This window comes from Streptopelia decaocto (genome assembly GCF_964273445.1).
Source record: "Streptopelia decaocto genome assembly, contig: HAP1_SCAFFOLD_991, whole genome shotgun sequence".
Lineage (NCBI taxonomy): Eukaryota > Metazoa > Chordata > Aves > Columbiformes > Columbidae > Streptopelia > Streptopelia decaocto.
Window position 1 is genome coordinate 1 of NW_028115392.1, and position 26,142 is coordinate 26,142.

Below are 26,142 nucleotides of genomic sequence, written 5' to 3' on the forward strand. Positions count from 1 at the left end.
CTTCGGGTGGCCGGACCTGCACGCGCCCCCCCTGGACATGCTGTGCTCCATCTGCAAGGCGCTGGAGGCCTGGCTGCGCGCCCACCCCCAGCACGTGGCCGTGCTGCACTGCAAGGTGGGGGCGCGGGGGGCTGGGGAGCTATGGGGTTCATGGGGGCCGTGGGGGGCTCTGGGGCCATTGGGGGGCTATGGGGGGCTGTGGGCATCGGGGGGGGCTCTAGGGGGCTCAGGGCACTATGGGGGGGTGTGGGGAGCTATATGGGGAACTGGGGGGCCATGGGGATACCGGGGGGCACTGGGAGGTGCTGGGGGCTCAGAGGCCGCCCCAGGTTGTCGGGGGGCCCTGACACCCCTGCCCCCCCAGGGCAGTAAAGGCAAGACGGGCGTCATCGTGGCGGCGTACATGCACTACAGCAAAGTGTCCGCCAGGTACGGGGGCACCGGGGCGAGTGGGGGGCGGCTGGGGGTTCGGGGGGTGTCGGGGTCCCTGACGCCCCCCCCAGCGCTGACCAGGCCCTGGGGACCCTGATGATGAGGAAATTCTGCGAGGAGAAGGTGGCGGTGGCGCTGCAGCCGTCCCAGCGCAGGTGGGGCCGGGGCTATGGGGGGTTGGGGGGCATGGGGGGCTGGGGGGGCTGGGGGGGACTGGGGGGCATGGCGAGCATGGGGGGGACTGGGGGGCATGGCGAGCATGGGGGGCTATGGGGGGTTGGGGGGTCATGGGGGTCCGGGGGGGCTGATGGACAATGGGGGCAGGTCCCCAACTCCCCACCTGCATTGGGGTGCTGGAGCTGTTGGGGTGCTGGGGGGGTGGGTGCTGCCCCCCCCCCGTGCGGGTACATCACCTATTCGGGGGTCCAGGGGGGTGTTTGGGGTTTGGGGGCTCAGGGGGGGTCCAGGGGGATGTTTGAGGTTTGGGGGGTGCAGAGGGGCTCAGGGGGGTGTTTGGGGTTTGGAGGGGGGCGTTTGGGGTGCGGGGCGGTCGGGGCGCGGGCGCTGACCCCCCCGCAGGTACATCGCCTATTTCGGGGGGCTGCTCTCGGGGAGCATCCGCATGAACAGCAGCCCCGTGTTCCTGCACCACGTGCTGCTGCCCGCGCTGCGCGGCTTCGAGCCCGGGCACGGTCAGTGCGGCGGGACCCCGACCCGGCCCCGATCCCCCCGATCTGACCCCCCCGATCTGACCCCCCCGATCTGACCCCCCAAATCTGACCCCCCCCAAATCTGACCCCCCCCAAATCTGACCCCCCCTTTCTCAGGCTTCCAGCCCTTCCTGAAGATCTACCAGTCCCTGCAGCTCGTCTACACCTCAGGGGTCTAGTGAGTGTCCCCCCGTCCCTGTGCCGGGGGGGGTCCCAGGGCCCCCGCTGGTCCTGACCCCCCCCCCAGCAGCATCTCCGGCCCCGGCCCCCAGAGTCTCTGCGTCAACCTGGAGCCCGCACTGCTGCTCAAGGGGGACGTGATGGTGAGGGGGGGGCGTGTGCAAGGGGGGGTGTGAATGGTGCAAGGGGGGGTGTGAATGGTGCAAGGGGGGTGTGAATGGTGCAAGGGGGGGTGCCAGTGGTGCCAGGGGGAGGTGTGAATGGTGCAAGGGGGGGGTGTGAATGGTGCAAGGGGGGTGTGAATGGTGCAAGGGGGGTGCCAGTGGTGCCAGGGGGGGTGCGAATCGTGCAAGGGGGGGGTGTGAATGGTGCAAGGGGGTGTGCAAATAGTGCGAGCGTTGTGCGTGTGGAGTGCGCAGGCAAGGGTTGTGCATGTGCAAAGGATGCATGTGCAAGGGGTGCAAAGGGTGTGTGTGCAAATGGTGCGAGGTGTGGAAGTGCAAAGGGCACGTGTGTGCAAGTGTTGCACGGAGTGAGTGTGCAAGGGATGTGTGTGCAAAGGGTGCAGGTGAGGGGTGTGTGCATGCACGGGTTGCACCGACTGTGTGTGCAAGGAGCGTGTGCACGAGGGGTGTGTGCACGAGGGGTGCACGTGCAGGGGGTGTGTGCACGAGGGGTGCACGTGCAGGGGGCGCGTGCACAGTGTGGGTGCTGCCCCGCGCACGCGCCCCGTGTGCCCCTCCCCCAGGTGAAGTGCTACCACCGGCGCGCGCGCGGCGCCGGGCGGCACGCGGTGTTCCGCGCGCAGTTCCACACCTGCACCCTGCAGGGGGCGCGGCTGCGCCTGCGCAAGGACGAGCTGGACGACGCCTGCACAGGTGGGGGGGGTTTGGGGGTCCCGGGGGGGCCGGGGGGGCGGGGGATTGGGGGGCGCACAGGGCGCCCAGGGTGCCGCAGGACCCCTGGGGCGACCAGGAGGGTGCACGGTTGTGGGTATGGGGGTCATGGGGGCTCGGGGTGCAGGGAATGGGGGCTGCAGGGAATGGGGGTTTGGGGGTGCAGAGAATGGGGTTCGGGGTGCAGGGAATGGGGGTTTGGGGGTGCAGGGGCTGGGGTTCGGGGTGCAGGGACTGGGGTTCGGGGTGCAGGGGCTGGGTTGGGGTGCAGGGGCTGGGGTTGGGGTGCAGGGGCTGGGGTTCGGGGTGCAGGGGCTGGGGTTGGGGTGCAGGGAGCAGGGCCCTGTGCCGCGCCCCCCAGCCCCGCGTGTCCCCAGACGAGCGCTTCCCCTTCGACGCCACCGTCGAGTTCATCTTCTCCTCCGGCCCTGAGAAGATCAAAGGTTTGGGGGGTGGGAGCCCCTGGCCCCCCGGGCCCCCCCGGGCCCCCCCCGGGCCCCCCCGCCGCACACCCACCCGCTGCCCCCCCAGGGTGGGAGTCCCTGCGCAGCCCCCCCGCTGTCACCGTGGACCTGAGCGTCGGGGACCCCGCGGTGCGCTGGGACTCGTACGAGGGGTTCAACCTGCGCCACCAGGACAGCCTGGAGGGTACGGGGCCAAAACGGGGACGGGGGGGGTCCCGGGGGCTCGGGGGATCCCCGGGGTGCGGGGGTTGGATCCCCGGGGGGTTGGGGGTCCCCGGGAGGGGGGGTTGGGGGGTGGATCCCCGGCGGTTGGGGGGTCGCGGGGGGTCGGGGATCCCCGGGGTACGGGGGTTGGATCCCCGGGGGTTGGGGGGGGGGTCCCGGGGGCTCGGGGGATCCCCGGTGTGCGGGGGTTGGATCCCCGGGGGGTTGGGGGTCCCCGGGAGGGGGGGTTGGGGGGTCGCGGGGGGTCGGGGATCCCCGGGTGCGGGGCCGGTCCCCACGGTGCCCCCCCGCAGACGTGTCGCACACGCGGGGGCCGCTGGACGGCAGCCCCTACGCGCGGGTGCAGAGGCCGCGGGCGCCCGGCCCCTGGAGCCCCGGCTGGGACAGCGACCCCCCGACACCGCCCGGCGGCGACCCCGGGACCCCCCCGAGCCGGCCGCCCCCCCCCACGGCCGCCGAGCGGCAGGAGCTGGAGCGGCTGCTGGGGGGGTTCGGGGTGCGCGAGGGGCCCCCCGGGGACAGGGAGACCCCGATTCTGGAGGACGAGCACCCCGACAGCGCCCCCTGCAGCGCCCCCGTATCCCACGGGAACACGGCACCCTATGGGACCCCCACATCCTATGGCACCCCAACGTCCCATGGGTCCCCGGCGTCCCACGGAACCCCAACATTCCAGGGGTCCCCAGCATCCCACGGGTCCCCAACATCCCGTGGAACCCCAGTATCCCATGGGACCACAGCGTCCTATGGGTCCCCAGTGTCCCATGGCACCCCAACATTCCAGGGGTCCCCAGCGTCCCATGGGACCCCAATATCCCACGGGACCCCGACATCCTATGGGACCACAGCACCCTATGGGTCCCCAACATCCCATGCGTCCCTGACACCCTATGGGACCCCAATACCCCAGGGAACCCCAACATCCCATGAGTCCCCAACACCCTATGGGTCCCCAACATTCCTTGGGTCCCCAATGTCCCATGGGTCCCCAACATTCTATGGGACCCCTGCACCGTATGGGTCCCAAATATCCCATGGGACCCCAACATCCTATGGGTCCCCAACATCCTATGGGTCCCTGATGTCCCACGGGACCCCAACATCCCATAGGAGCACAGCTCTCTATGGCCCCCCGGCCCCCCCGCTTTGCCGCCGGGCCAGCCTGGCCCCCCCCTGCTCCTGCCACCCCCGCTATGGGGCCGAGGGCGGCCTGGGGGGGCCCGGGGGGGGCGAGAAGCGGGGGGTGCAGCGCTCGCTCTCCGAGGGGCTCCCCCCGTGTGGCTACGGGCGCCCGGGGGGGGGCTGCCTGCTGCTGGAGGAGCTGCCGCCCCCCTGCCCCTGCCCGGACTGCCAGGGCCCCCCCCCCATTTACGGGGTGCACCTGGAGCGGGGGGGCGAGCGCTGGGGGGGGTCCCCTCGCCCCCCGGCCCCCGGCGAAGCGCTGGAGCCCCCCCCGTGCCCCCGCTGCGGCCGCGCCGGGTCGGGGGGGGGACGGGGCCCCCCCCGGGACCCGTACGGCAACGTGGGCTACGACCCCCCCGCGCTGGAGGCCCGCGAGGGCTACGGGATCCCCGGGCAGCCCGACCCCCCCGGTGAGGACGGGGGACTGGGGGGGGCTGGGGGGTCATGGGGGGCTGTGCCCATAGAGGTGCTTGGGGGGCTTTTGGGGGGTAATGGGGGTGCTGGGGGGCTTGTGGGGGTTTTGGGGGGGCTCGTGGCCACGGGGGGGGGGGGTGGGGGGCTTATTGGGAGTGAAGCGGCTACTGGGGTGTATTGGGGGTTATGGGGGCTGGGGGGGCTCACTGGGGTCTCATCCTGTTCCCCCCGCAGAGCGCAGGAGCCCGGGCGAGGGGGGGCCCTGGCGCGGGACCCCTGAGGTGCCCCCCCCGCTGCACCAGCCCCCCCGGGACCCCGACCCCCCCGACGCCCCCAGCACCCTCCGGGGGGGCTCCGCCGAGCCGCCCCCCCCCAGCAGCGCCCACGGGAGAGCGGGGGAGGTGCCGGGCTCCCCCACCCCCGCCTTCCCCCCCCCCGCCGCCTACTGCGCCCCCCCCTCCCCGCAGCCCCCCCTGCCTGAGAAGCGCCACCCCCCGGCCCCGGGGGGTCCCCGAGACCGCGCGTCCCCCTCGCAAACACACAGCTCCCCGGGGGGGGGTGCCCACGCGTGCCAGGGCCCCCCCGAGCCGGATGCGCCCACGGGCGTCACTTTCGTGCAAGACACGTCCAAGTTCTGGTACAAACCCGGGCTGTCCCGCGACCAAGGTACGGGGGGGGGGGCGTGGGGACCCCCCGCACCAGTGACACGGGGGGATCTGGGGGGGGTCGGGCCGTGGGGGCCCCCCGCACCGCCGGCTGACGCGGGGGGGCCCGCAGCCGTGTCCCTGCTCAAGGGCCGCCCCCCCGGCGCGTTCCTGGTCCGGCTCAGCAGCAGCTTCCCCGGCGCCTACGGGCTGGCGCTCAAGGTGGCCGCGCCCCCCCCGCGCTGCCGGCCCCCCCCCAACGGTACGGACCCCGCACCACGGGGACCCTCGGGACCCCCGCACCCCGTGTCCCCCCTACAAGGGTCGGGGCCCCCCAGCATCAGCATCCCCACCCCCGGCACCCCAAATCCTGGGCGCCCTTGGACACCCATAGATGACCCCATAGACCCCCCCAGCACCCATTGACCCCCCCCGGGGCAGTGCGCTGTGTGAACCCAGGTGTCCGGGGCTGGGGGGGCTGTGTAGGGTGGGTTGGGGGAGACAGACACCCATGGGTGCTGACCTGCCCCGCCCCCCCCCCCCCCGCCCCCTCCAGGGGACCCCCAGGAGCAGCTGGTCCGACATTTCCTGATCGAGACGGGACCCCGGGGGGTGAAGATCAAGGGGTGTCCGGACGAGCCCCATTTCGGTGAGGGGGGCCGGGGGGGCAGGGGGGGCGGGGTTTGGGGGGTCCGCGGTCCCTGACGCCCCCCCCGCAGGCAGCCTGCCGGCGCTGGTGCTGCAGCACTCCATCACCCCCATCTCGCTGCCCTGCGCCCTGCGCATCCCCAGCAAAGGTGGGTGACCCCCCAAAACCCCAGTGACCCCCCAAAACCCCGGTGACCCCCCCAAAACCCCACTGTGTGTCCCCTCCCTGTCAACCCCAGCACCCTGTGGTTTGCCCCCCCAAACCATCCCCCCCCGTTCTCCTCCCAAGATGGGGATGCAGACCTTAGCCTCCCCCCTGCCCCAAAATCCTCCCTCCTCCCAAACTGCGGGGGGGCCCCGGGGGTCCTGGCGGTGGCCCCAGCCCGTGTCCCCCCCCAAAGACCTGCTGGAGGAGACTCTGGAGGGGCCCGGCCCCCCCAACATGAGCACGGCGGCCGACCTGCTGCGCCAGGGAGCCGGTGGGTGCTGGACGGGACTGGGGCACTGGGACGGGACGGGGGGCACTGGGACAGGATGGGGGGCACTGGGACAGGATGGGGGGCACTGGGACGGGACTGGGGCACTGGGACGGGACTGGGGCACTGGGACGGGACTGGGGCACTGGGACAGGATGGGGGGCACTGGGACGGGACGGGGGCACTGGGACAGGATGGGGGGCACTGGGACGGGACTGGGGCACTGGGACAGGACGGGGGGCACTGGGACGGGACGGGGGGCACTGGGACGGGACGGGGGCACTGGGACAGGATGGGGGGCACTGGGACAGGATGGGGGGCACTGGGACGGGACGGGGGCACTGGGACGGGACTGGGGCACTGGGACAGGATGGGGGGCACTGGGACAGGATGGGGGGCACTGGGACGGGACGGGGGGCACTGGGACAGGATGGGGGGCACTGGGACGGGACGGGGGGCACTGGGACAGGACGGGGGCACTGGGACAGGATGGGGGGCACTGGGACGGGACGGGGGCACTGGGACGGGACTGGGGCACTGGGACAGGATGGGGGGCACTGGGACGGGGACGTCAGTGGAACTGGGGGCACTGGGAGCACGGGGACAGGGGGCTCTGTACCCGCAGTTCGGGGTCCCAGGGGTGGGGGGGATTCCCGTTCTGGGGGTCCCGTTGGGGTCCCGTTGGGGTCCCAGGGTGGGGGTCCAGTTGGGGGGGGTCCCGTTGGGTCCCGTTGGGGTCCCAGGGTGGGGGTCCCGTTGGGGGGGGTCCTGTTGGGTCCCGTTGGGGTCCCAGGGTGGGGGTCCCGTTGGGGTCCCGTTGGGGGGGTCCCGTTGGGGGGGTCCCGTTGGGTCCCGTTGGGGGGGTCCCGTTGGGGTCCCGTTGGGGTCCCGTTGGGTCCCGTTGGGGGGGTCCCGTTGGGTCCCGTTGGGTCTCGTTGGGGTCCCAGGGTGGGGGTCCCGTTGGGGTCCCGTTGGGGGGGTCCCGTTGGGGGGGTCCCGTTGGGGTCCCGTTGGGGTCCCGTTGGGTCCCGTTGGGGGGGTCCCGTTGGGGTCCCGCGGCCCGCGGTGCCAGCGCCGTCCCCAGCCTGCAGCGTGCGCTTCCTGGGCTCGGTGGAGACGGAGTCGCTGACGGGGCCCCAGGCCGTGGCCAAGGCCGTGGGCAGCGTCCTGGGGGGGCCCCCCCGGGCCCCCCCCTGCACCGTGCACTTCAAGGTGTCGGCCCAGGGCATCACCCTCACGGACAGCCAGCGCAAGTGAGCCCCGGTACCCCCCCAAACAGCCCCAAACACCCCCCACCTGAAACACCCCCGGAGCATCCTGGGGGTCACAGCCCCCCGACCCACCCCCACAGCGTCCTGGGCCCCTGGGGGGGAGCCCCAAATCCCCCTCCAATGTGTCCCCCCCAGCCCAGTGTCACCCTCAGGTGCCCTCACCCCTGGGGGGGCCCAAATCACCCCCTGGCACCACTGACCCCCCGCTCGCCCACCCCCCCAGGCTGTTCTTCCGCCGTCACTACCCGGTCAGCAACGTCACCTACTGCAGCACCGACCCCCAGGACCGCAGGTGACGGGGGGGGCGGGGGGGACACACCCTGGGGTGGGGCCCAGCTGATCAATTAGCACCTCGCTAACGAGCCCCCCCCCCGCAGGTGGACGAATCCCGATGGCACCACCTCTAAGTAAGTGACAGGGACAACACCAAGGGGGGGGAACGACACTGCTGCCCCCCCGGGGTGGGGACAGCCCTGGGACCCCCCCCAGCTCTGTGCCCCCCCCAGGATCTTCGGCTTCGTGGCCAAGGTGGCGGGGGGGCCGGGGGGGGGCAACGCGTGTCACCTGTTCGCGGAGCTGGACCCCGAGCAGCCGGCCAGCGCCATCGTCACCTTCGTCACCAAGGTCCTGCTGGGCACCCACCGCAAGTGACCCCCCCGGGCCCCGCCATGGGGCAGAGAGCACGGGGGGGGACAGCAACCAGGGTGACCCAGGGCCGGGGAGGGGGGGACAGTGGCGAGGGGGGACAGAAGGTGGGGGGGTGCGGAGAAGCCCCCCCACTTTTTTTTTGGGTGGGGGGGCGCCAATAAAGCAAAGTCTATTTTTGTGTAAGAAAGGATTTATATGAGCTTTAGGCAGACATCTCTAATATATATATATATATATATGTAATGGGCGGGGCACAGAGCTGTATGGGGGGTGCCCCCCCAATCCAAAGATGTGCAAATGCCAACAGACACCACCCCCAGCTCCAGGCTCCTCCTTTTCTTTCTGCGCCGGCCCGGGGGGCACAGCCCGGCCCTTTGCCCCCCGCGGGGGGGCGGGAGGGGGCACAGCCCCCCCGGTGGGATGGGGGGTGGGGTTACATTCACAAAGTGGGGGGGGACAGTGATGGGATGGATGGGGGGGGCAGTGGGGTGGACCCTGAATTACCCCCCCACCCCGTGAGCCCCCGAAACGGGGCAGTGGGGTGGGGGGGCAGGACCGGGACCCCAGTGCGGGGGGTTCACGTGCACGGGGGTCCCCGTGTGCCCCTCAGCCGCTGAGGGGGTGCAGGTCGACCTTGACCTTCTCGCCGCTGCTCAGCATCCCCACGGTGGGGAAGTACCCCCCGGGGGGCACCAGCGCCTCCTTCTTGCCGATGATCTTCCCGTTGCGCGTGAAGAACACCTGGGGGGGCAGACACGGGGGCGCTGGGGGCGGCCAGGGCGCCCCGAAAAATAACCACAGAGGGGTGGGGGTGCCGGCCCAGGAGAGGCCAAAGGGGTGTGTGGGGGGCGCTGGGGGGTACGGGCGCTCCATCCCGCCCCCCCGCGGCGGGGGGTCTTACCAGCACCTTCCTGCCCTCGTGCTCCGGCTCCGGCTCCTCCTCGTCCTCGTCCTCGTCCTCGTCGCGGTGCAGGTACAGCACGTTCCGCACCGCGGCCTTCACCTCCGGCGCCTCGTCCCCGTCACCTGCGGGACGCGCCATGGGGGCTCCGCGACCCCCGCCGCCCGGCCCCCGCCCCCCCGTACCTTCGCTGTCCAGGATGTAGTCGCGGGGGAACATGATGCCGCAGCCCATGATGTCCCCCTTGTAGCAGCGGGGGCCGAACGGGTCCCCCACCCCGCTGCCGTGGAAGATCTTCCCGTCATCTGGGGGGACACGCAGGTATGTCACATGACCCCCCCGGCGCTGGGCGTCACCCCGTGGGGCTGGACCCCCCCGTTACCCCCATGGGGGACAGACCTGCACCCGGACGGGAGGAGGAGGACGAAGGATGGGGGGCAGCATCCGGGGGGGGTAAAAGCATCCTGGGGTGGGGGGGCAGCATCACGGGGGGGGGGGGCAGCATCACGGGGGGGGGGGGGGCAGCATCACGGGGGGGCCCAGGTGTCAGCATGTGGACTGTGGGGTGTTTTTGGGGGGGTCAGCACAACAGACCCAAAACACTGGGGAGGCTGGGAAAGGGGGGGACACAATGACAGCGGCACTGAGACCCCCCAATGTTCCGGGGGGGGTCGTGGATGTCAAATAATACCGGGGGGGTCCCAAAGCCTGGGGGCGGGGGGAGCGTCCCTGCACTTCCCGGGGGGCTCACCCGCGTGATACGCCACGGAGCCCCGGCTCCAGCCCGGGTGGCGGTTTTTGGGGTAATCCTGAGAAAGGGAGCAGACCGGGGGTGAGGAGGTGGGGGGCAGCCCCCCCGCCCGGCAGCCCCCCCGCAGCCCCCCCGGCCCCCCCACCTTGCGCGCCAGCCCCAGCGCGATGTAGCACTTCTCGCCCGGGTCCACGATCTCCAGCTCGAAGTAGTGGCTGCGGGTGCTGAGCGGGCGCCGCGCCTGCGCCAGCCCCACGTCCACGATGCTCTTCCCCTTGCCCACGTACTCCAGCAGCTGGGGGGGCACGGGCGTCGGGCACCGGGGGGACCCCGAGCTCCAACCCCCCTGTGCTCCCAAACACCCCCGAGCTCCCCAATCCCCCCCCGAGCTCCCCAAACACCCCCCGTGCTCCCAAACCCTCCCAAGCTCCCCAACCCCCCCACGCCCCCTGCACCCCAACATTGCAGGAGGGAGGGAAGTGGGTTCAGGTTGAACTTGTGGTGGTGACAAACTGGGGGGGGGGGCACATGAAAATGGGAGAGGGGGGAACTAAGAGGGGGGGCAGCCCAAAGCTGGGGGAAACGCAAACTTGGGGGGACACCCCAAAATTAGGGGAGGGACAGACCCAGCCCTGGGGGTGCAGGGTTCCTGGGGGGGTCTCAAATTTGGGGGGGGTCCTAAAGCTGGGGGGTGCAGCATCCCAAACTGGGGGGGGGGGCGGGGAGGGCACACCTCAAATCTGGGGGGGTGACAACCTAAACTGGGGGCAGGGGGGTGTCCTAAAACTGGGAGGGTGGTGCCCCAAAATGGGGGGGTCCCAAACCCGGGGGCGCATGGTGCTCCCCGCCCCCCGCAGAGGCCCCCCCCCGCCGCGGTGCCGGGAAGCGGGGGCGGGGGGGCGGTTACGCCAGCGCGGCCGTTGGGCCTGCGCCCGCATTCCTGCCCCCCCGCCGCCAAAACACCCGCAGAGCCACAAAACACCCTCTTTACCCCCAAAACTGCCAGGGAAGGGGGGGCCGGGGGGTCGCATGGGGGTGTCCCCCCCAGCACCCACTGAAACCGGGGGGGGGCGCAGCCCGCGGACGGAACAGCCGGAAAACGCGGAGGAGGGAACAAATGAAATGAGTCTCATGGGGGGACACGGGGGGTCCTGGGATCCCCCCTGAGAACTGGGGGGAAACTGAGGCACATGGGGGCCCCGCAGCAGCCCGGGATGAGGCTCCGGGCACCCCCGGCCCCCAGACTTTGGGGGGGGTCCCAGCCCCGCCCCCGTGGCCAGCGCCGCATTGTTCGGCAGCAGCGGGGGCGGCGGGGCGGGGGGGCTGGAAAATGCCCCCCGGGCCCAGCGGCAAACCCGGAACCGCGGGGGGGCCGGGGCTGCGGTTCTGGCTCTGCAAAGGGCGGGGGCCCTGCTGACGCCCCCCGCAGCCCGGCCTTGCGACAGCGCGGGGGCCCGAGGGAGGGGGGGTTCTGGGGCTCCTGTTGGGGCTGGGGGTGTTGGGGGGGACGCCCCCACTGCGGGGGGGTCCTGGGTTGGGGATCCTAATGGGGGAAATCGGAGCGAGTTTGGGGGCACTGGTGACCCCAAAACAGGCAGTGAGGTGGGGGGGTGTCCCCAGCGCCTGGGGCTGCGTGCACAGGGGGCTCCGCTCTCTGAGGGACCCCCCAAGACTGGGGGGTGTCACTCACGGTGCCGCAGAGCCCCCCCGTCCCGGTGCCACTCACGGTGCACACAGCCCCCCCGTCCCGGTGCCACTCACGGTGCCGCAGAGCCCCCCCCCCCCCGTCCCGGTGCACTCACGGTGCCGCAGAGCCCCCCCGTCCCGGTGCACTCACGGTGCCGCAGAGCCCCCCCCCCCCCCGTCCCGGTGCACTCACGGTGCCGCAGAGCCCCCCCGTCCCGGTGCACTCACGGTGCACACAGCCCCCCCGTCCCGGTGCACTCACGGTGCCGCAGAGCCGCACGTCGTGCAGCCGCCCCCACTCCTCCTCCAGGCTGTCCACCAGCATGGCCGTGTCCTCGTCCTCCGTGCCCAGCTCGGCGTGCAGGTGCAGCCGCACCTCCTCCCCCAGCGAGTGCATCCCCACGGCGGGGAACAGCCCCTCGGGGGACAGCGGCATCACCGTGGAGCCCACCTGCGCGGGACGGGGTCAGGGGGGCCGGGGGGCCGGGGGCCAGGGCTGGGGGTCAGGCTCCGGCCGGGGCGCTCACCCGCTTGCCGTTCTTGGTGAAGAACACCTGGGCCGTCTGCACCTCGAAGGAGCCCGGCTCGATGCCGCAGCCGATGCGGTCGCCCGAGCGGCACTTGGTGCCGAACTGCCGGCCCTTGGCGCGGCCGCTGTACAGCCTGGGGCGGGGGGTCCCAGCCATGGACGCTCCCGGCGCCCCGTGTCCCCCAGACCCGCTCCCGGGGCCCCCAGGTCCCAGAGGGTCCCTGGGTCCTGGTGACCCCTGGATCCCAGCGGCACCCCCCCGGCTCCCAGTGGCCCCTCTAGGTCCTGGCAGCCCCCCCAGATTCCAATGACCCCCCCTCTCTGCCATCCTCGGCATTGCCCACCGTGGAGTCGGGCAGCCCCTCAGACCCCACTGAGTCTCAATGTCCCGGTGACCCCCATCTCCATGTCCTGGTGACCCCCCCAGCCAAGTGACCCCCCCCTCACTCCTGTCATGCCAACGGGGTTGGGCAGACCCCCAGCTCCCAGTGATCCCAGCAGCACCCCCAGGGCCCGCTGAGCCCCCTCCTTGTCCCAGTGTCCCCCTGTCCCGGTGCCCCCGTGTCCCGGTGCCCCCCCCGTGTCCCGGTGCCCCCCCCACTCACTTCCCGTCATCCGCATGATACGCCACGGAGTCGGGCAGCCAGCCGGGCTGGTGGTCCAGGCTGTAGTACTGCGGCACCAGCCCCACGGCGATGGTGCCGCGCACGCCGCTGTCCACGATGGACACCTGGGGACACGCCGTGAGCCCCCCCCGCCGCGGGGGGGACCCCCCCCGCCACGCGCGGCGCCCCCCGCGACCCTCACCTCGAAGTAGTTGTTGTCGCGGGTGAGCGGGCGCGGCGCCACGTAGCAGCCGACCTCCCCGGAGCCGCCGTGGTAGCTGCGGGACACGCGCGGGCCGGTCACGCGCGGACAGCGCCCCCCCGCGCGCGGGGCCCGCGCACGCACCTGAGCGTGTCCCCGTCCACCAGGATGTGCTTGGCGCGCTCCTGGTGCCGCACGGCGCGCACCTCGCGGATCTCGCGGATGCGCCGGCGCCAGTTGAGGAAGCGGTAGTGCAGGTTCAGGTCATCCATGGCGAGCGGCAGCCTGCGGGCGGCGCGGGCGGAGCGCCCGAACAGCCCCGCACCATCATACACACCCGAACAGCCCCGCACCATCATACACACCCGAACAGCCCCGCACCATCATACACACCCGAACAGCCCCGCACCATCATACACACCCGAACAGCCCCGCACCATCATACACCCACAGCCGGGCACCCGAACAACCCCCCACCCCTCATACACCCACAGCCGGGCACCCGAACAGCCCCCCACCCCTCATACACCCACAGCCGGGCACCCGAACAACCCCGCACCCCTCATACACCCACAGCCGGGCACCCGAACAGCCCCGCACCCCTCATACACCCACAGCCGGGCACCCGAACAGCCCCCCACCCCTCATACACCCACAGCCGGGCCCCCACATCGAGCCCTCGCACCCAGAGCCCCCAGCCCCACACCCGGTGCCCCCGATCCCGGATCCCCCACACCGCCCCCCCCCGTACCGCTCCCCCACACCCCCCCCCCCGCTCACCGGCCCCGCCCGCCCCGCCATGGACTCCGCGCTCCGGCCGCTCCGGCCCCGCCGCCCGCACTCACATCCGGGTACCCGGCGCTGCCTCCTCCGACACCGCCTCCTCCCGCCCACGCCGCGCCGCTGGGCCAATCGCCGCTCGACGCGCTCTGATTGACCGCGCATTACGCCAATCGAAGACCTGAGGAGAGAGTGGGGGCGGAGCCCGCTCGGGGGTGTGAGCAGGTCATATGACCACGGATGGGAGCCGGGGGTAAGAGCGAGACAGCGCCCCCTGGGGCCGGGGCGGGGAACTGCGGGGTGTGCGCTGGGAGATCCTGGGGGGACTGGGGGATACTGGGGGGACTGAGGAGACGGGGGGATACCGGGCTGTGCACTGGGGGCACTGGCGCGTCACACTGGGAGGCACTGGGGCCACCGGGTCCTGTACTGGGAGCACTGGGGCTGCGCTCCATGGCGATGCACTGGGGGGCACTGGGAGGCACTGGGGGGACCGGGACATTGCGCTGGGGGTGCTGGGCTCTGTACTGGGAGCACTGGGGCGCCGCACTGGGGAGGGCTGGAGGCTTTGAACTGGGAGCGCCGGGCAGTGGAACCGGGGACGGTCGGGGGGCTCCGGTGGGACCGGAGGGGGGCCGGAACGGGCGAGCGTGGGGAGCAGGTCCCGGGGGGCGCCGGGCCGGGGGCACCTGGCGGGGCGGCCCCGGGGGGGCGGGGGGGCCGGACGCCGTTACTTAAGGGCCGCGGCGGGGCCGAGCCGGACAGAGCGGGCGGCGGCGGGGACCGGTCCGATCGCGGTGCCGGTTCCGATCGCGGTTCCCGGTGCCGGCTCCCCGTCCCGTTTCCCGGTCCCGGTCCCGGTCCCGGTCCCGGTCCCGGTCCCGGTCCCGGTCCCGTCCCGGTGCCGTCCCGGTGCCGCCATGCGGGCGGGCTCTTGGCTGCTGCCGTTGCTGCTGGCGGCGGCGGCGGCGGCTCCGGTTGCCGGTGACGGCGGCGGCGCGGGGGGGCCGAGGCCGGGGCCGGTGACGGCGGCGCCGCGCGGGCCCGGGGAGCCGTGCGGCGTTTACACCCCGGGCTGCGCGCGCGGGCTCCGCTGCATCCCCCGGCGCGGGGAGCGCGCGCCGCTCCGCGCTCTGCTCCGCGGCTCCGGGCTCTGCCGCCCCCTCCGCGCCCGCCCCGCGGCCACCGGAGCCCCCGCAGGTGAGAAACGGGGCGGGGGGAAAACCCCGGGGGATGGAGCGGGGCGGGGGCACCGGGCGAGCCCTGGAGCGGCGGGGGCGGCCCGGGGAACTGTCCGGGACGGGGGTGGCGGCAGCGGGACCCCCCCGCGTCCGCGGGGAGAGGGTCCTGGGGGGGTCGGGGTGACCGGGACACGCCCGTAGTACCGGGGGGAGCTGTCCGGGGGCAGACGGGGCACCGGGGCGCTCCCGGGCACCGGGACGGGAATTGGGGCACTGGGAGAGCCCCGTAGTAGCGGGGTCGGTCCGGGGGACGTGTCGGGGACAGGGGTGGGGGCGCCGGGGGGGCCTGAACCCCCGCGGAGGGACCCCCGGTATCCCAGGGTCATCCCGGGGTGCGGGACAGAGCCGGGGGGGCGACGAATCCCGGGGGAGGAACCGCCGCGTCCGTGGGGCTGCGTGGGAGGCGGGAGATGAGAAAAAAGGGGGGGACGCCATGTCCGGGGGGGGGCAGAGGGGACCCCCATATCCTGCGGGGAGGGCTGAAAAAGGGGGGGGGCGCCCTCAGATCCCGGGCGGGGACACGGGGGCAGGGGCGTCCCAGTGGCGGCGGGCGGGACTGGGGAGGCACCCGCTCTGCACTGACCCCCCCTTCCCCATGTCCCCCCCAGGGGACAGCCCGCAGGAGGGGTCCCCCCCCACGCTGCCCCCCCGGCCCCCCCCGCCTGACGGGCAGGACGAGCTGGAGACGGTGGGTACGGGTTGGGGGTGTCACTGATGTTGGGGGGTGTCCCCGATGTTGGGGGGGGAGGGCGGGTTGGGGGGTGTCCCCGATGTTGGGGGGTGTCCCCGATGTTGGGGGGGGAGGGCGGGTTGGGGGGTGTCCCCGGTGTTGGGGGGTGTCGCCGGCACGGGGGCCGGGCTGTGACCCCCGCGCCCCCAGGCCCCGTGCCGCGGGCACTTGGCCGCCGCGCTGCAGGAGCTGCGGGCCGGGCTGTACCGCTCGGCCGCCGACATCTTCCTGCCCAACTGCGACACCCGCGGCTTCTACCGCCCCAAGCAGGTACGGGGTGCGGGGCGCGGGGTGCGGGGCGACACGCCGGGACACCCCCTCCCGGCCCCGGCAGAGCGGCCCCGGGGCGGCAGGAGCTGCCGCGCCTCCGTTTCCCCATGAGGTGGTTTGGGGGGTGGAGCACCCTGGGGTCCCTCCCGGCCTCAGTTCCCCTTGCCGGGCAGAGCCCGCCGGGGGTCCGGCCCCCCCCTCACCCCGGTTCTCCCCCCGCAGTGCCGGGCCTCGCAGGGGCCGAAGCGCGGGCAGTGCTGGTGCGTGGACCGCAGGGGGCACCCGCTGGCGGGCACCGAGGGGCACGGGGGGGCCGCCCGCTGCCCCCCCGCCTGAGGGGAACCCCAAGTACCGCGTCTGGTGGTCAACGGGGCTCCCGCTGCCTCTGCCCCGGAAACTGCCCTCAGACCCCCCAAGTGCCGCCGCGACCCCAAAACTGCCCCCAAGTGCCCCCCAGAGCGGCCCCCAAACCTGCCCCAGGCCACGCCCCACTTCCAAGCCACGCCTCCATTCATCCAAAGCCACGCCCATCCGCATCAGCGCCACGCCTCAATCTGCTACCATCCACGCCCCACCCATAAGCCACGCCCCCACACGGGACCAAACCACGCCCCGCCTCAAGACACGCCCCGAGCTGAAACCACGCCTCCACTGGCGGTCTAGCCACACCCCCTTGCTTTAAGCCACGCCCCCGTTTCCCGGGAAACGCGGTGACTTCCTGGCGGGAAGCGGGAGGCGGCGCGCGGCGCGGGAGCGGAGCGGTGGGGACACGCGGGGACGCGGGGGGCGGGGGGGATCCGGCCCCACGGGGGGGACCAGGGGCTCCGCCCCCGCGGTGGCGTGGGGGGCGACCCGGCCCCGGGGCAGTTTGGGGGGCACTGGGGACACCAGGGAGACCCCCAGGGGCTGGGAGTGAACCAGCCCCACCGGGGGGGCAGGGCTGGCGGAGCCCCGGGGCGGTTTGGGGACCCCAGGACTGATGGAGCCCCGGGGCGGTTTGGGGGGGGTGGTCCGGGTCTGATGGAGCCCCGGGGCGGTTTTGTGGGGGGGTCTGGGACTGATGGAGCCCCGGGGCGGTTTGGGGGGGTCTGGGACTGATGGGGATCCGGGTCTGATGGAGCCCCGGGGCGGTTTGGGGTGCCGGGGCGGTGTGGGGTCGCTGGGGGCGGTTGGTGGCACCCACACGTGCTGTCCCCAGCGGCCATGGCGCGGGGGGAGCGGGAGCTGCTGCTGTCGCTGCAGCGGGAGCTGAGTGAGGAGCAGTTCCAGAGCCTCAAGTTCCTGCTGGAGGAGCAGCTGCCGCGGGGGGAGCTGCTCCCGGCCTCGCGCCCCGAGCTGTGCCGCCTGCTGCTGCAGCGCTTCCCGGGCCGCGCGCTGGCCGTGCTCGCCGACCTGCTCCCCAGGATCTGCCGCCACGACCTCGTCCGGCTCCACGGGCTGCGCGGCGCCGAGTGGGAGCCGCCTGGAGAGAAGGGGGACGCGGGGGGTCGCCCCGATTCGCCCCCGGCCGCGTCACCCCCAGCCGTGCCGCCCCCGGCCGCGTCACCCCCAGCTGCGGCGCCCCCGGCCGCGCGTCCCCGGCGCTTGACGGAGCGGGATTTGATGCAGATCGCGCAGAAGCTGGGCAAGGAGTGGCAGGAGGTGGGCATCGCGTGCCTGGGGCTGGACAGCAGCCGCCTGGACCAGATCCGCGAGGAGCACCCGCGCAGCGCGGTGCTGCAGAGCTTCGCCATGCTGCTGGACTGGCAGCGCCGGGAGAAGGCGGCGGCCACGGCGCCGCGGCTGCGCGCCCGCCTGGCCCCCGCCCGCCTGGCGCCCGAGGTCTTCGACCTCCTGCAGAGCTTCGAGGGCGACTGAGGGGCCCCGCGTTGGGCGGAAAGGGAACAGTAAAAGCGTTTTATTCCAGTCCTGCCCGCTCTCGCCCGCGGCTCTTCGGGGGGGTGGCGGGTGCCCCCCAGCCCCCCGGGTCTCACAGGTCCTGTCCCAGCCTCTCGATCTCGTCCAGGAAGAAGTCGAGGTCGGCCGTGGTGACGGCCGGGCTGGTGACGATCTGCCGGAAGAAGTTGACCCTGGCGCCGTGGGGCTGGTAACTCACCATCATGGAGCCCTTCTTCATCATCCGCTCCTTGATGGCGGGGGCCACCTGGGGGGCGAGGCCGTCACCGGGGAGGCCGGGGGGTGCTTTGGGGAGCAGCCGGTCTCCCCGCTCACCTTCCCCAGTCTCGGCCAGTAATCGGGGGCGCCCTCCCGGCCCCGCAGGCTGGGGGGCACGAACCAGAAGCAGAGGTTGATGAACTCCGGCTGTGGGAGGGGAGGAAAAGATCACAGAGCCCCCGCGGCCCCAGACCCCGGGGGGCCACCCGTGTGCCCCCACCCCCATTTCAGGGCCAGGACTTAGACCCGGAGCTTTCTGCTGCAGGGGGCACCGCATCGCCCCCCAGCATCGTTTTGGGGCAGCTCGGTGCCGCTCCCCGGGGCGCGGTGATGCCGTGAGGGGGGTGTAAGGGGACACACACACAAACCCCCCCGCGGTTGCGGTTTGGGGAGCCCGGCCGCACCTCTGACACCAGCTGGAATCCGTCCCTGCGCCGCACCTGCTCGGCCAGGTACCTGGGGGGGCCGGGGGGGGTGAGTGTGAGGGCGGGGGGGGGAGGCGGGGCGGGGGGAGCGCGGCGCTCACCGCGTGCAGGCGAAGGCGCGCTCGACGCGGCGCGCCAGCCCGCGCGTGCCGGCCGCCTTCCAGAGCAGCCAGAGCTTGAGGCAGTCCACGCGCCGGCCGCACTGCGGGCTCTTGTCCCCGGTGTCGTAGGCCACGTCGTAGAACTTGTCGGTCTGGAACAGGTACGTGGCGCCGGCGCCGTGGCAGCGCTGCAGCAGCCCCTGCGGGACGCGGTGTCACCAAAGCGGCGCGGGGGGGGCGCGGGGGGCGCGGGGCGGGGGCTGCGGGACATACGGAGCCGTCGCGGAGCAGGAACGCCGAGCACTGCAAGCCCACCGTCAGCATCTTGTGCGGGTTCCAGGCCACCGAGTCGGCCCTGCGGGACGGGGACGTTTGCGGGGCGCCCGGAGCGGGGCCTTGAGCCCGTTCAGCGGGGCTGCGGGGCCACTCGCCTCTCGATGCCGGCCAGGAGGTGCCGGTGCCGGGCGGAGAGCAGCGCGCTGCCGCCCCAGGCGGCCTGCGGGACAGCGCTCAGCAACGCGGGGGCGCGGGGGCGCCCGCGTCCCCCCCGTGACCCCGGAGCTCACGTCCACGTGCAGCCAGAGGCCGTGGCGCTGGCAGACGTCGGCGATGGCGCCCACGGGGTCGAAGGCGCCCAGGACGGTGGTGCCGCAGGTGGCGCAGACGAAGAAAGGCTGAGCGCCCTGGGGACGGGACGGCGGCGTGGGAGGGGGGCGTTGAGATGGGCCGGGGGGCCCCCGGGCAGCTCCGCCCAGGACTCCGCGTCCCTCACCTCGGCTTTCGCCCTCTCGATCTCCTTCTCCAGCTCCTCGGGGATCATCTTCCCCCTGAGGGACAGGGACCGAGGAGCGATGGCAGTGGGACAGTGCGGGGACAGTGTGGGGCAGCGTGGGGACAGCACAGGGACAGTGTGGGGACAGCGCGGGGACAGCGTGGGGCAGTGTGGGGCAGTGTGGGGACAGCATGGGGCAGCATGGGGACAGCGTGGGGCAGTGTGGGGACAGCATGGGGCAGTGTGGGGACAGCATGGGGCAGCATGGGGACAGCACAGGGACAGCGCGGGGACAGCGTGGGGACAGCGCGGGGACAGCGCGGGGACAGCGTGGGGACAGCGTGGGGCAGTGTGGGGACAGCGTGGGGACAGCGTGGGGGGGACAGCGTGGGGACAGCGTGGGGACAGCGCGGGGACAGCGTGGGGACAGCATGGGGCAGTGTGGGGACAGCATGGGGCAGCGTGGGGACAGCGTGGGGCAGTGTGGGGACAGCGTGGGGACAGCGTGGGGACAGCTTGGGGCAGTGTGGGGACAGCGCGGGGACAGCGTGGGGACGCAGAACCAGCTCGCCCTGCGAACCCACCTGTCGTCGGTGCCGACCAGGCGCACGTTGTCGGTGCCGATGCCCAGGAACGCGGCTCCTTTCAGCACCGAGTAGTGGCTCTGGGGGGGACGGGGCTCAGACCGGGCTCACCCCCGCCCCCCCGCCCCCCGCCCCCCCCCGGCGCAGACCTCGCGGGAGGCGAACAGGACCAGGCGCGGCAGGGCCCAGTTGCCGCTCCGGCGGGCGTGCGGGAAGCGCTGGAAGCGAGCCACGTTCATGGCGTACATGTTGGACATGGAGCCTCCTGCGGGGACAGGGACAGGGACAGGGACAGGCGCGGAGGGTGACGAGCCACCGCGGGGGGACGGGGCTGGGGACGGGGACGGGGACAAGGTACCTGGGGCGAAGATGCCGTCGCCGCCGCTCCAGCCCACCAGCTCGCGCAGCTTGGCCAGCACCACGTCCTCCATGAGCACGAACACCGGGGCGATCTCGTACGTGTACCTGGGGGGACACGGCGCGTGGGGCTCCGGCCGCTCCCGGCGCGCGGCCCCCCCGGGCTGCCGGGCCGCACTGGCTGGTGTTGAGCGCCTCGGTGAGCAGCCGCCCCGCCAGCGCGTGGTGGTCCAGGCCGGAGAAGAGCTGGTTGAAGAACCGGGGGTGACCTGGGGGACACGGGGACAGCGTCAGGGCCCCCTGCGCGGGACCCCCGTCACCACGGGGACTCGGGCGCCCGATGCGCCGTGAGGGGACAGGTGTCACCTGTGGGAGCGGGGCCACCCCTGGCTGTGGGACGGGGACACGAGTGGGACGTGCTGGACCTGTGACCCCATGGTGGCCGCTGGGCGGGATGGGGGGGCTGAACTGGGGCCAACTGGGGATGAATTGGGACCGGCCGGGCTGCACTGGGACCGGCCGGGCTGCGCTGGGACCGGCCGGGCTGAACTGGGACCAGCCGGGCTGCACCGGGCTGAACTGGGACCGGCCGGGCTGCACTGGGCTGAACTGGGACCGGCCGGGCTGCACCGGGACCGGCCGGGCTGCACCGGGCTGAACTGGGACCGGCCGGGCTGAACTGGGACCGGCCGGGCTGCACCGGGCTGCACCGGGCTGAACTGGGACCGGCCGGGCTGCACCGGGCTGCACCGGGACCGGCCGGGCTGCACTGGGACCGGCCGGGCTGCACTGGGACCGGCCGGGCTGCACTGGGACCGGCCGGGCTGCACCGGGACCGGCCGGGCTGCACTGGGACCGGCCGGGCTGAACTGGGACCGGCCGGGCTGCGCCGGGCTGCACGGGGCTCACCGGTTTTGACGCTGTAGTGCACGAGGTCCCGGCAGCGCCGCAGCAGCCGCCCCCCCGGCTCCCCCCGCTCCCGCAGCTCCAGGTCCAGCAGCGCCCGCAGCTCCGCCGGCTCCTTCCACTCGCACACCTGGGGAGGGGACGGGGGGTCTGTCCGGCCCCCGGGACCCTCCCCGCGCGTCCCCGCGCGTCCCCACCTTGCGAGTCACGTCGGTGCCGCCGCGCACGGCGTCCTCCAGCAGCACGCGCACGGCCGCCCGCAGGAAGCGCTCCCCGGCCGCCGCGTCCACGCCGGGGCGCGCCAGCTCGTCCCCCCACGCGGCCGCTCCGGGCGCGGGCCCCGCGGGCCCCTCGGCCATGCTGGGGACGCCGCGGTGACCGTCACCCCCGCGCGTGTCCCGTCGCCCCCGCCCGCGCAGACGGGCTCCCGGCTCGGCCACGTCGCGGGGACAAGGACAAAGTGCGAAGAGCAGCTGCTCTCGGCACGCGGGGGGAGCCGAGCTGCGCCCCCGCCTGGGGGAGCCGGGGTGGCACAGGGGACGACGTCCCCAGGGAGCTGCAGGGGGCGGGCGCGGGGGCAGCACAGGCCCCAGGGTCCCGGGGTGTCCCCGGGCTGTCCCGGGGGTGTCCCCAGTGTCCCCAGTGTCCCCGGGGTGTCCCCAGTGTCCCCCCGCCCCCCCGGCGCTCTGGGCTGGGTCCCGCACTGTCACCGCTGCCAGGGCCGCCAGCCCAGGGAACGCGGGGGGGGCTTCCCCAGAGTGGGGGGGCGGTGGCCAATCCCCGTTTGCCCCGCCCGGGAGGGGCAGCAGCGCCCCGGGGGGCGTGCGGGGGGGACAAAGGGAACCGGACCCACGGGGTCACCCCGGGGGCAACGGCGGCGGGACCCCCCCGGGGCAGGAACGTACGGGAGCGCTCCCGGGGCGGCAGCACGGCCCAGGCGGGGCTCGGGCTCAGCTTTAGGCCCGGGCTCAGGCTCAGCTTTAGGCCCAGGCGGGGCTCGGGCTCAGCTTTAGGCCCGGGCTCAGGCTCAGGTTTAGGCCCAGGCCCAAGCCCGGGCCGCGCCGCCCGCCCCCCGTTGCCCCGGCAACCGCCCGGCTCCAAGATGGCGGCGGCGCGCGCATGCGCGGCACGTCAACACAGCCTGCCCTCCCCCGCCGGAAGTGCTGGCCGTGGCGGGCGGGGGGGGGCGGGTATTTCCGGTTCCGGGTCGGCGCGGCGGCCGAGGCAGGGGGGGCGGCGGCGCCGTTGGTCCCCGCGGGCGGAGCGGGCGGCGCGGAGCGGCGCGCGGAGGGGCCGCGGCAGGTACGGAGCGCGCGGGCGGCGCGGGGCGGCCCCTCCCCCGCGGGGCCGTCGGAGCGGGGGGGCCGGGCCGGGCCTGGCGGGGCCGCGCGCCTCACCGGGCCCGGCCGCGCGCGCCGCCGCCCCGGCCCCGCCCACGCCGGGAGGGGGAACCGGGGAAGGGGGGGCAGAGCGCGGTGCGCAGGCGCGGTGCCCCCCCACACACACCGGGAGGGGCCTCCGTGTCCCCGCCGTGACCCCCCCGCTCTGCCCCCCCGCCCGGACCCTGCACCGGGTCCCCCCCCCGCCCCGACACTTTGTTCCCCCCCCGGGTCACAGTTTGTTCCCCCCCCGGTTGTCACCCGGCCCCGGGACACCCCCAGTGTCCCCCCCGCCCCCCCCGCCCCAGTCCCATCAACCCCCCAAAATTGGGCCCCCTGCCCCCAAACTGTGCCCCCCCCGCCCCAGACCCGCCCCCTGTGCCCCCCCCCCCCATTGTCCCCGGGGGGCTCAGCTGGGACAGGGACCCCCCGATCCGCCCCCCCCCCCATTGTCCCCGGGGGGCTCAGCTGGGACAGGGACCCCCCGATCCGCCCCCCCCCCGCATTGTCCCCGGGGGGCTCAGCTGGGGGGGTCCGGGGCACGTGGGGTCAGGTGGAACAGGGACCCCCGTGACCGCCCCCCCGTCCCCACAGGCGAAGAGCAGCAGCAGCGTTTGTCCCGGGGGGGGCCGGGGGGGGCGCGGGATGTCCCCCCCCCTCTGAGCAGGTCCAGGCCCCGCTGCCGCCCCCCCCGCGCCGGGGCTGCAGGACCCGGAGATGGCGGCCAAGTGGCGGGTACTGGACGAACCCGGCAAAGTACAAACCGCGGCCGGGCCCCGGGACTAACGCCCCCCCCGGGACCGGGCACCCCGCCCTCCATAGCCAGACCAGCCCCCCACCGCCCCCTTTCCAAACCCCCTGTGGACAGACAGACAGACAGCCCCAAGATGGCTCAGGTAATGAGCCCCCCCCCCCCGCACCCCCAGCGCCACAGCCCGGGGCGGGGGGCGCGGGGGGCGGGGAACAGTGAATTCGCCCCCTCTCCCCCCGCCCCCCCTCCAGGACTGTCCCGTAGACCAGGGGGGTTTGGGGAGGGGGGCGGGTCGGGGCCCCCCTGCCCCCCGCTGCGGGGGCGGGGGGGGCTGGAGCGCTGTGTCCCCCCCAGGCGAGCCTGCTGGCCTGCGAGGGGCTCTCGGGGGTCTGCCTGGTGCCCACCCCCGCCAGCAAGAAGATGATGCCCAAGGCCGGAGCCAAAGGGGACGCGCGGGACCGGGGGGGCCCCGAGCTGCTGGTACGGGGGGGCGCCCAGCGCTGGAAACGGGGCGGGGTGGGCGCCCGGAGCGGGTCTGGGGGGCGGGGGCGCCCCCCCCCTTTAGCCCCGGTTGTTCTCCGTGTCCTGGGGCGGTTTCCACCCCTAATCTCACTTTTCTTCCCTTCGTTGCTGTTTCCCGTTCACTTTCTGCTCCTTTCCTGCACTTTTTTCCCTTTTAATTCCCTTTTCCCCCTTTCATTAACTTCTCTCTTTACTTCTCCCCCCCCCCAATAATGTAACCCCCCCATAATTTAACCCCCCCGGTGCCCTGTGTGCCCCCAGAGCCTGCGCCCCGACCCCGACAAGCCCCGCGGCGCCCGCAAGGACGACGACCCCCCCGAGGCGCCGCAGCCCAAGAAAGCCATTAAAAAGGCAGGTGGGGGGGCCCCAACGCCCGGGGGGGGGACACGGGGCGGGGGTGTCACCGTCCCCACTGACCCCCGCTCTGTCCCAGCACCGAGGGGCCCCCTGCTCCCCCACCAAGGAGCATTTCGGACACAGGTGGGGGTTCTGGGGATGGGGGGGACGCGTTTTGCGCCCCCGTCACCGCCGGGGGGTTCATTGATTCCCCCCCCAGGTGGTGGTGATCAAACAGAACGGCTCGTTCCAGCTGGGGAGCCCCAAAAACTTCGTGTGCGACCATTGCTGCGGCGCCTTCCGCAGCAGCTACCACCTCAAGCGCCACATCCTCATCCACACCGGTACCGCCCCGCTCCCCCTAACGAGCGCTAATTAACACCCCCCCCCGGTATTAATTACCTGCATCCCCCCAGGCGAAAAGCCCTTCGAGTGCAACGTGTGCGACATGCGCTTCATCCAGAAGTACCACCTGGAGCGGCACAAGCGCGTGCACAGCGGCGAGAAGCCGTACCAGTGCGAGCGCTGCCTGCAGGTACCGCCCGGGGGGGCCGCGGGGGGGCGCCCCCCGGGACCCCTCCTGACCGCCCACCCCCCCGCAGAGCTTCTCCCGGACGGACCGGCTGCTGCGGCACAAGCGCATGTGCCAGGGCTGTCCGACCAAGAGCCCCGACGCGCAGCTGCTGCTCTAGGAGCCGCGGGACCCCCGAGCCGCTCCGGGGGTCCGTCCCCCCCCGCCCGTCCCTCCTCCTCGTCGCCCCTCCTCCTGCGCCTCGACCGGGCTCACGGCCGGCGGCGCTGTAAATAACTCGGAGCTGGAAGATCCCCCACGGAGCTGCCTGCAGCTGATTCCCCCGCGCCCCCCCGGGCGTTTTATTGACCCCCCCCCCCGCTCTCAGGAAAGGCTTAAAGCCCTAAGCTGGGCTTAAAGCAGAGCTAAACCGGGCCTAAAGCTGAGCGCACACGGGACATTGGCAGCCCCCGGGCTCCGTGCGGGCGCTCGGCTCTGGGGGGGCACCGGCAGGAACTGTTTCTGCTCCCCTCCCCGCCTGTTTTTTTGAGGAAAAAAGTAGAGAAACTAGGAAACAGCAGTGTTGGGGGCAGCGGCGCCTCCCCCCCCCACCCCGGCGCCTCCCCCGCCCCCCCAGGCGCTTCACAGCTTGGGGGGGCTGTTTTTACTCTGTTCTGTGTGTTCTGGGGCCGGTGCCCCCGCTCGCTGCCCCCCCAGTTCTGGGGGGGGGCTGTGACATGCATGGGGGGGCGAGCGCCACCCAGAAACGTGTGTTTTGCTGGAAAACCGCGATATTGGGGGGAAACCGTCAGCTCAGCCAGCTCTGGAGCCTCAGACCCTCCGGGGGGGTCACACACGTTCTGGGGACAGTCCTGTGACCCCCCCCAAAGCACAGACTGTTCCCATGCCGGGGGGCAAAGGGCCCCCTGGCTCGTCACTTGGGGGCCTCGTTTCTCTTGGTGCCGCCGCCAGGAGCTCCGGGGGGTGACACGGGGGGGTTGTGACATCCCCCATGTTTTGGGGACACCCCCCCCCCCCCCCCCCCCCGAAAATGTGGGTTTGATGCTGTGAGAAGAGCTTCAGCTCTGAGCCCCCCCCCGCCGAACCCTCCCTCTGGGAGGTGGGGGGGCCAGGACGGGTTTTAGGGGGGGACACAAAGCCCGAGGGGGGTGGCCAAAAACGATGCGGGGGGGGGGAGGGTTACACCATCTGCACCGGCAAAAGTGCAGCAGCTGCATTTGGACCCCCCCGGGCCCCCCCAAACCAGGGAGGGGACACAGGGACCCCCAGACCCCGGGCGGGGTGGCGCAGGGGACACCCCCTCCCCCCAGCTTCATTTTTTGGGCTATTTTGGTTGCTTTTGGGGTTTAATACACTTATTTTGCTACGGGGGGGGGGGTGGGTGGGGCCGGGGCGTGGCCTCGGGTAGGCGGGGGTCGGGGTGTGGCCAGCGGTGGGC

The 26,142-nt window shown here is 73.3% G+C and overlaps 6 protein-coding genes across 15 annotated transcripts; 4 read left to right on the forward strand and 2 right to left on the reverse strand.

The window, feature by feature from the left end:
• Window positions 1-6: 6 nt before the first annotated feature.
• TNS2 (tensin 2) lies at window positions 7-8,299 on the forward strand. The gene is made up of 19 exons (XM_082077446.1): window positions 7-115; window positions 365-429; window positions 504-587; window positions 1,012-1,124; window positions 1,260-1,320; window positions 1,390-1,465; window positions 2,071-2,200; window positions 2,596-2,661; window positions 2,750-2,866; window positions 3,201-4,499; window positions 4,738-5,169; window positions 5,281-5,409; window positions 5,704-5,796; window positions 5,867-5,944; window positions 6,197-6,274; window positions 7,356-7,524; window positions 7,766-7,834; window positions 7,920-7,949; window positions 8,049-8,299. The coding sequence occupies exons 1-19, from the start codon at window positions 38-40 to the stop codon at window positions 8,191-8,193; spliced, it is 3,312 nt and encodes a 1,103-aa protein (XP_081933572.1). The 5' UTR covers window positions 7-37; the 3' UTR covers window positions 8,194-8,299.
• Window positions 8,300-8,442: 143 nt separating this feature from the next.
• On the reverse strand, window positions 8,443-13,761 carry LOC309452780 (SPRY domain-containing protein 3). 5 transcript variants are annotated; one of them, XM_082077455.1, is made up of 11 exons: window positions 13,710-13,761; window positions 13,009-13,149; window positions 12,865-12,940; window positions 12,663-12,787; window positions 12,056-12,191; window positions 11,791-11,979; window positions 9,988-10,137; window positions 9,843-9,900; window positions 9,277-9,396; window positions 9,098-9,216; window positions 8,443-8,931 (listed from the first exon to the last, which is right to left on the reverse strand). In XM_082077455.1, coding segments are annotated over exons 1-11 (1,251 nt in total). In that variant the 5' UTR covers window positions 13,712-13,761; the 3' UTR covers window positions 8,443-8,796. The 5 variants fall into 5 exon arrangements, with proteins under 5 accessions (XP_081933581.1, XP_081933582.1, XP_081933578.1 ...); XM_082077454.1 differs by having other exon boundaries at window positions 8,449-8,931; window positions 9,092-9,216; window positions 13,710-13,758; XM_082077456.1 differs by lacking the exon at window positions 9,277-9,396 and having other exon boundaries at window positions 8,446-8,931; window positions 9,092-9,216; window positions 13,710-13,760.
• Window positions 13,762-14,564: 803 nt separating this feature from the next.
• Window positions 14,565-16,369, forward strand: LOC309452782 (insulin-like growth factor-binding protein 6; the record flags this gene model as incomplete). The annotated part of the gene is made up of 4 exons (XM_082077458.1): window positions 14,565-14,844; window positions 15,494-15,573; window positions 15,766-15,885; window positions 16,108-16,369. 4 exons carry the CDS (start codon window positions 14,565-14,567, stop codon window positions 16,219-16,221), a joined length of 594 nt encoding a protein of 197 aa, XP_081933584.1. The 3' UTR covers window positions 16,222-16,369.
• A 228-nt stretch (window positions 16,370-16,597) lies between these two features.
• Window positions 16,598-17,790, forward strand: LOC309452781 (uncharacterized protein). Its single transcript, XM_082077457.1, has 2 exons — window positions 16,598-16,646; window positions 17,084-17,790. Exon 2 carries the CDS (start codon window positions 17,089-17,091, stop codon window positions 17,740-17,742), a length of 654 nt encoding a protein of 217 aa, XP_081933583.1. The 5' UTR covers window positions 16,598-16,646; window positions 17,084-17,088; the 3' UTR covers window positions 17,743-17,790.
• Window positions 17,768-21,585, reverse strand: LOC309452779 (cysteine sulfinic acid decarboxylase-like). Of its 5 annotated transcripts, none has more exons than XM_082077451.1 (14): window positions 21,382-21,583; window positions 21,188-21,314; window positions 20,457-20,547; window positions 20,280-20,386; window positions 20,071-20,186; window positions 19,922-20,001; window positions 19,338-19,392; window positions 19,132-19,248; window positions 18,997-19,061; window positions 18,839-18,920; window positions 18,566-18,717; window positions 18,444-18,495; window positions 18,097-18,186; window positions 17,768-18,028 (listed from the first exon to the last, which is right to left on the reverse strand). In XM_082077451.1, the coding sequence occupies exons 1-14, from the start codon at window positions 21,541-21,543 to the stop codon at window positions 17,855-17,857; spliced, it is 1,470 nt and encodes a 489-aa protein (XP_081933577.1). In that variant the 5' UTR covers window positions 21,544-21,583; the 3' UTR covers window positions 17,768-17,854. The 5 variants fall into 5 exon arrangements, with proteins under 5 accessions (XP_081933577.1, XP_081933576.1, XP_081933575.1 ...); XM_082077450.1 differs by having other exon boundaries at window positions 18,566-18,753; XM_082077449.1 differs by having other exon boundaries at window positions 18,566-18,765; window positions 19,138-19,248; window positions 21,382-21,582.
• A 760-nt stretch (window positions 21,586-22,345) lies between these two features.
• Window positions 22,346-26,076, forward strand: LOC309452777 (zinc finger protein 740-like). Of its 2 annotated transcripts, XM_082077444.1 has the most exons (7): window positions 22,346-22,486; window positions 23,158-23,298; window positions 23,669-23,794; window positions 24,098-24,187; window positions 24,393-24,516; window positions 24,589-24,707; window positions 24,775-26,076. In XM_082077444.1, exons 2-7 carry the CDS (start codon window positions 23,281-23,283, stop codon window positions 24,862-24,864), a joined length of 567 nt encoding a protein of 188 aa, XP_081933570.1. In that variant the 5' UTR covers window positions 22,346-22,486; window positions 23,158-23,280; the 3' UTR covers window positions 24,865-26,076. The 2 variants fall into 2 exon arrangements, with proteins under 2 accessions (XP_081933570.1, XP_081933571.1); XM_082077445.1 differs by lacking the exon at window positions 22,346-22,486 and having other exon boundaries at window positions 23,159-23,459.
• Window positions 26,077-26,142: the final 66 nt, after the last annotated feature.